At 51.7% G+C, this 6,617-nt stretch overlaps 1 protein-coding gene across 1 annotated transcript in view; it reads left to right on the top strand.

Annotated features, from left to right (window-relative positions):
* The first annotated feature begins 194 nt into the window (after positions 1-194).
* LOC310801337 (stAR-related lipid transfer protein 13) overlaps positions 195-6,617 on the top strand; it is a 16,662-nt gene continuing 10,239 nt past the window's right edge. The window contains exons 1-5 of the mRNA XM_083665331.1: positions 195-270; positions 1,001-1,648; positions 1,742-1,891; positions 2,250-2,786; positions 3,668-3,838. Of these exons, the coding sequence (XP_083521457.1) occupies positions 1,053-1,648; positions 1,742-1,891; positions 2,250-2,786; positions 3,668-3,838 (1,454 nt within the window). The 5' untranslated portion in view covers positions 195-270; positions 1,001-1,052. The remainder of the gene's footprint in view (positions 271-1,000; positions 1,649-1,741; positions 1,892-2,249; positions 2,787-3,667; positions 3,839-6,617) is intronic.

Raw genomic sequence — 6,617 nt, 5'->3', positions numbered from 1 at the left:
ACTACCTCCACCGGCCTCCCCCTGCTGTGGTGCTAATATGCAAATATGTTAAATAAATCCTACCCTTGTGTAGGTATAATGGAAGTGAGCCTATTATGATGATGTGTGGGCTGCTGCTGGGACCTGAGGCGGAGGGCTCGCCCAGACAGCCTATCACACTCCTACTGTGCTTGTTTAACCGTCATGCTCCACACTTCTCTATGCAGGAGATTAAGCACTTTAAACAAGTGTGTGGAGATGAGACTGGAGCTGGGCAGATCTAAGAGACGGGTGAGTGTGTGTGAGAGAGAGAGAGAGAGGGGGAGGGGGAGGGAGAGGGAGAGGGAGAGGGAGAGGGAGAGGGAGAGGGAGAGGGAGAGAGAGAGGGAGAGAGAGAGAGGGAGAGGGAGAGAGGGAGGGAGAGAGGGAGGAAGAGAGAGAGAGGGAGAGAGAGGGAGAGGGAGAGAGAGGGAGGAAGAGAGGGAGGGAGAGAGGGAGGAAGAGAGAGAGGGAGAGAGAGGGAGAGAGAGAGGGAGGGAGAGAGGGAGGAAGAGAGAGAGAGGAAGAGGGAGAGAACTTTGATGTTGTTCAACATGGCAGGGTCTTGTAAGAGCTTCAACCAGTAGGGGGGCGTAAAGACGTTTGCTCATTAGGAAGTTAACGTATCGACTTTTTATTCTTCCACCCAAACTTCTCTTTGCTAACTTCAATAGGCCTCACTTTGACAAAGTAACATCCTTAGGAAGAGAATCAAGAGGGAAAGGAACTCAACCAGAATTAATCAGGGTTTTTTTTCTGTAACAAAGTTTTATAGCCTTCAGTTTGTGCTTGTTTGTTTTGAATGCTATACTTTTCAATAGAAAGAAGCTGCCCAGAATGGCCACATGTTGTTTTGCTCTATACATGTGTAATAACATTGTTATAACGCATTAGTTAATTAAAACATTGTATTAGCGTGTTATTACATAATAACACCACATAGTCTGACAGTTACCCTCTAACGTCTACTTCTGAATCTCAGGGGGAGGAGTCAGAGGAGGAGGAGCCCTGCGCCATCAGCCCCAAATGGACCTATGAGAGGCAGACGCGTCGCTGGCGCCGCCTCGAGGGCGGGATGGTGTTCCTGCGCTCCCCGGACAGCCCTGTTTCCACGGAGACGACCCCGTGTGACCTCGGCGGTGATCGCCACGAGGTGTGTTCCCTCCACAGCACCAGCAGCACAGAGAGTGAGGGCCATGGAGGAGGAGGGGGCGGGGGGGGGGAGACGGACCCCCACCAAGACCCCCACCGCCACCTCCGCCCTCTCCAGCCCCGACGACCCGGAGACCAGCCGGAGCTCCTCCCGCTGCTCCTCCAGGGAGAAGACCCCCTCCCTGGACACCTCCTTCAGCGGCCCCCCCTCCCCGGCCAGGGAGCGGGACCCCCCCGGCCTCAGCGGCGAGGAGCGCTGCCTCTCAGACAAGCCCCCCAGGAAGAAGGGCACGGGCCCCAGCCTGCTGAGGAAGATGGAGAAGCTCCGTCTGAGGGGCTCGTCGGCCCTGCGCTCCCCCAGCCAGGGTGCCCAACCCCGGGCTCGGCCAGTCATCAGTGGGCCTGTGCTCCAGGAGGGTCTGAATGAGGACAGGCTGAGACGGCTGCAGTGCCTGGACATCTCCTCCTCCTCCTCCTCCTCCACCCTACAGGACAGAGATAGAGAGAGGGACAGGGACAGGGACAGGGACAGGGACACGCCACCCTCCTCCTCCCCCCCCCACTCTGGCAGCAGCAGCAGCCCGTCAGAGAGCAGCAGTGCCGTCAGCACCCCCAGCCCCGTCACCAGGGTCCGCAGCAATTGTAAACGTGCCACCATGGCTGGGGGTCCACGGAGCCAGAGCCAGGGCCCAGGACAACACAAGGCGCTCCACAGGGTTGGGTGTGTAGGACTTTGATGTTTGGTTGCTGTAGCGTCTGTGTGTTATATGTTTGTGTTGTTTGTTGTGTTTATCTTATATTTCCCTCCTAGGGATCAATAAGATTAATTATATTATATTTTATTTTATTTTATTTTATTTTATTTTATTTTATTTTATTTTATTTTATTCTATTCTATTCTATTCTATTCTACTCTACTCTACTCTACTCTACTCTACTCTACTCTACTCTACTCTGCTCTGCTCCGCTCCACTCTATTCTATTCTATTCTATTCTATTCTATTCTATTCTATTCTATTCTATTCTATTCTGTTCTGTTCTATTCTGTTCTACTCTATTCTATTCTGTTCTATCTTCAGAGCCCCAGTCAGGGAGCTCCAGGACTACAGGAACCAGCTGAACCACCATGAGAGCCTGGTCTTCCAGATTCCGCAGGGCCACAAACCTGGCACCTTCCCCACCGCCCTCACCCACAACGTCCTCCCCCCCACCGCCCTCACCCACAACCTCCTCCCCCCTTCTGCCCTCCCCTACAACCTCCTCCCCTCTACCGCCCTCCCCCACAATGTGCTCTCCCCCATCGACAACACCTCTGTCAACTGGCGGACAGGGAGCTTCCATGGTTACCGAGGGCGACGGGGGTGCAGGGGGGGCCAGGCAACGCCAAAGGGGGACCAGGAGTCCGTCTGCAGTCGCCTGGCGACGCCCCCCAACCACCGCATCAGTATCTATGACAACGTCCCGCCGCAGTTGCTAGGCGGGGGACGTCTGGAACGGGAGATGGGTGAGACGGGGGAGGCGGGGGAGGCGGGGGAGGACGACGTGTTCTCTGCGCTGGACAGCGTGATGGAGCGGATCAGCGGTCTGCAGCAGCTCGTCTCCACCTGGACAGAGGAGCTGGACTCTGACTCCAACCACACCACCTCCTCCTCCACCTCCGCCTCCTCCTCCTCCTCCTCCACCACCTCCTCCTCCCCCTCGCCCCCGCCCTGCCCGCCCTCGCCCAGCCACATCCACCTGGAGGTCACCCCGCCAGAGGGGCGGAGGTCCGGGGCTGCAGAGGTGGAGGAGGAGGGCGCGGAGGGGGAGGGGGAGGGGGAGGGGGAGAGGGAGGGGGAGGGCGAGGGGGAGGAGGGCTGTGACAGGGGGTCGATGGATGAAGAAGACCCAGAGGCCCGGTCGCCCCCCAGGAGCACCAGGTGAGAGAGGAGAGAGAACGGCAGCTGGAATTAGTCGATTTTTACTATGTATGGAAGTATTAGTGTACATCTACATAATTATATATCTATAAACACATTAGTATGAGAACGAAACCAAATTACCTCATTGAAAGTAGTACTGTAGGACTATTCACGAATGCTAGTGACTTTTTTCGATTCGCATTTTCTGTAAAAAGCTGCAAATGGTTTTTTTGAAAGAAGTCCTGTTGTGAATGCATGAGGTCCTGACAGCCAGTGAAGCTGTGTTCATTAAAATGGTAGAGATACGTCTTCCTCCCTCACATCTGACCTCAGTGGCCTTGAGTGCTGCTGCTCTGCCTTCTTGACTGAGCCTACATTAACTCAACTCTGTGGGTGTGTGTGTGTGTGTGTGTGTGTGTGTGTGTGTGTGTGTGTGTGTGTGTGTGTGTGTGTGTGTGTGTGTTTGTGTGTGTGTGTGTGTGTGTGTGTGTGTGTGTGTGTGTGTGTGTGTGTGTGTGTGTGTGTGTGTGTGTGTGTGTTTGTGTGTGTGTGTGTGTGTTTGTGTGTGTGTGTGTGTGTGTGTGTGTGTCTGGCAGGCCGAGTCAGCTCCTCTGGTCCAGCGAGCAGAGCCTCCCCTGTGCGCCCCCCACCACTGGGGTAGAGAGCCAGCCTGTCTCTCTCATCCACCTGCTCCAGAAGCTCTCCCTGCTTAAACTCAGCGCTCTGATGGACAAGTACTCCCCTTCCAGCAAGCAGGGATGGCACTGGTAAGAAGCAAAGAAAGAAGGGAGAGGGGGGTGATGTGATGGGGGAGGTGGAGGGAAAGGTTAAATGAATAGAACAGAGGAGCGTTGGGAGGAGGGAGGCGGGGAGGAGGGAGGAGAGACAGAGGGGATGTGGCGGGAGGTTGGGAAGGAGGAGGTGGAGTAGCAGATAGGCTGTAATGGTTGGATGGGTAGATCAACAGGGAGGGTGGTATGGAGGGAGGGAAGAACAGAAAGAGGGAGGGAGGGAGAGGGGGAGGGAGGGAGGGAGAGGGGGAAGATAGGAGGCAGCTTGTTTAGAGTTGCATTCATTATTGATGTGGGGCTGCAACCTTGCCACTCCTCTCTCAAGACAAAACACAGGATGTTTCAACAACAATAAACTCCCCTACAACAGAACACGCTCTGCTTCTCTCAGCCACCGACACAGAGAGAGAGAGAGAGAGAGAGAGGGAGAGGGAGAGAGAGAGAGAGAGAGAGAGAGTCAGCATGACAAAGCGTAACCTTGAGCCCAGATTCCTGGGTATATTATATCCATTCCTTTCTATGAGGGCTGAGACACTCAGGTCTGGCTTGAGAGGGGTGGGGAGATATCTGTTCTGGCATTGGCTAGACAACCACCCTAGGACTCCCTCTCCCTCTCTCTCTCTCTCTCTCTCTCTCTCTTTCTCTATTTCTCTATTTCTCTTGCTGTGTCTCTGTCTGTCTGTCTGTCTCTCTCTCTCTCTCTTTCTGTCTCTCTCTCTCTCTCTGTCTCTCTCTCTCTCTCTCACTCTCACTTCCCCTCTTTCTCTCTCTCTGCCCCCCCCTCTCTCTCTCTGCCCCCCCCCCTCCCTCTGCGCGCTCCCCCCCCCCCCCCTCTCTCTCTCTCTCTCTCACTCTCCCTTTGATTAACAGGGGGCATTGCAGTAGATGTTAAGTCTCCCTGCCGTCTGACGAAACAGCTGTTGGTTTTTGGCCGATTGCATTATCCTCCTAAACAAAGTCTCCCTGCGTTTTGGACTTTGTTGTTATTGATTGTAGAGACAAGCAGCAGACATATGCAGGCCATCTGTTAGCGAGCGTTAGCCTCCCCTGCAGTGTGAAGGAGGGGTGAAGCTACTAATGAAAGGCACAGAGGAATGTCGACTCAAAACACGCCGCTTCGCTTGTTCCCCATTGGTGGGTGACAGCGCCACACAGGAAACGCGCTGTTCTGATCTATCGTCGCTCTGCGTCGACGCCCAATCACCATTGAGATATCGCTTTCATTGTTTGCCGCTATTTCCCTCGTTTCCTTCGTCAATGGGTTTTTTTTTTCTTTCTGGAAACTCGACATTCCGGGGGGAAAAAAAAAACACTTACAAAAAACTTGACTCCCCACGGACCAATGAATAACTTGGTTGACATTATTCATTTGTGTAGCCTACGAGAGCAGAACTGATTGCCTAAGGCGAGAGGACAGAGTAATTTACTTTTTGAGAGCAGAGTAATTGGGCTATTTGTTTTAACAATCATTGAGCTAACTAGAAAAGAAATAACCCTCTCCCAGAGCACCGTCTCCTTGCTAGTCCATTGATCCAGCGCTTCAGTATGCAGCTTCTGCACTGCTGAGTAACTAGGCTGATCCTAGATAAGTTGTGTCTTGCAGTTGCTGTTGGTCAAACACCTCTCACACACACACACACATGCTTTCATGCAGGCACATATACACACACACACACACATGCTTTCATGCAGGCACATACACACACACACACACACACACACACACACGCATGCAGGCACGCACACATGCTTTCATGCAGGCACATACACACACACACACACACACACACACACACACAAACATGCTCACACACACATACACACACACACACACACACACACACACACACAATCATATTAAATCACTCACAGAACAGCATTAATGGAACTAATGGAATGAGGTGGATGCAGATATGTTTTAATTGGACGGCTGAAGAGAAGAGAGGGTAAGCAGCTTCCTAATGGGAGAGAACACTATCAAAGCCCTCCGTGTTGCAGTCAAATTTGTAAACCTAATTTCGGGAGAGTCGCTTCATTTCGGCAATCATACATTTGATTGGCTTTGAAGCCCTATCTCCAGGTGCCTGGACAAGATGTATGGAGAAATAATGAGCGGAAGGTTTGAAATTGTGTTCACGTTATCTCCACGACGACACAGCTTGTTACCATGGCACTCAGAGGCTTATGAAAGCTACCCATTCAGCATATAAACCAATTGGGAAAAGGAAATTTAAAAGTCAGCTGGAGAAAACTGCTGAGCGTTTATACTTCACGATTCTTCTTCTTCTTCTTCTTCTTCTTCTTCTTTGTTTTAGCCTGTAGACACTTTTCTCATATTCTAGGCGTTTAAACGCATACAGCACTGATGACATCATCCTACAACACAACAACGCAACACGTTTCATTCTCGTCATTTATTCATCAACGCAAAATAGGCGACTCCCTGTTTCGCTGTGTGTTTAACTTAAAATAAACAACAACAAAAAACACTATCGTCTGATTCAGTATATAAACTCAGTAGCTCAGTATCTTTAGATCAACCACCATGCAGTCCCGAGGTAAGTCATCACTTCTGGAACCTTCCACATTGATTTTCTCCGTCTGGATTCCTCAGAGTCATTATAAATTCCGTGCTCAAGCAATGCTAACAGGAATGTCCTGGATTGTTATTCTAGCCAGTATCTTCAAAATGTGCAAAAACACATTTCGAACATGGTCTCGTAACTTTACCGTTTTAAAAGGGTAGCTCTTCAAG

Source organism: Argentina silus (genome assembly GCF_951799395.1).
Source record: "Argentina silus genome assembly, chromosome: 2".
Classification (NCBI taxonomy): domain Eukaryota; kingdom Metazoa; phylum Chordata; class Actinopteri; order Argentiniformes; family Argentinidae; genus Argentina; species Argentina silus.
The sequence above is the reverse complement of the archived record's forward strand: the minus strand, read 5'-3'. Positions and strand labels throughout refer to the sequence as shown.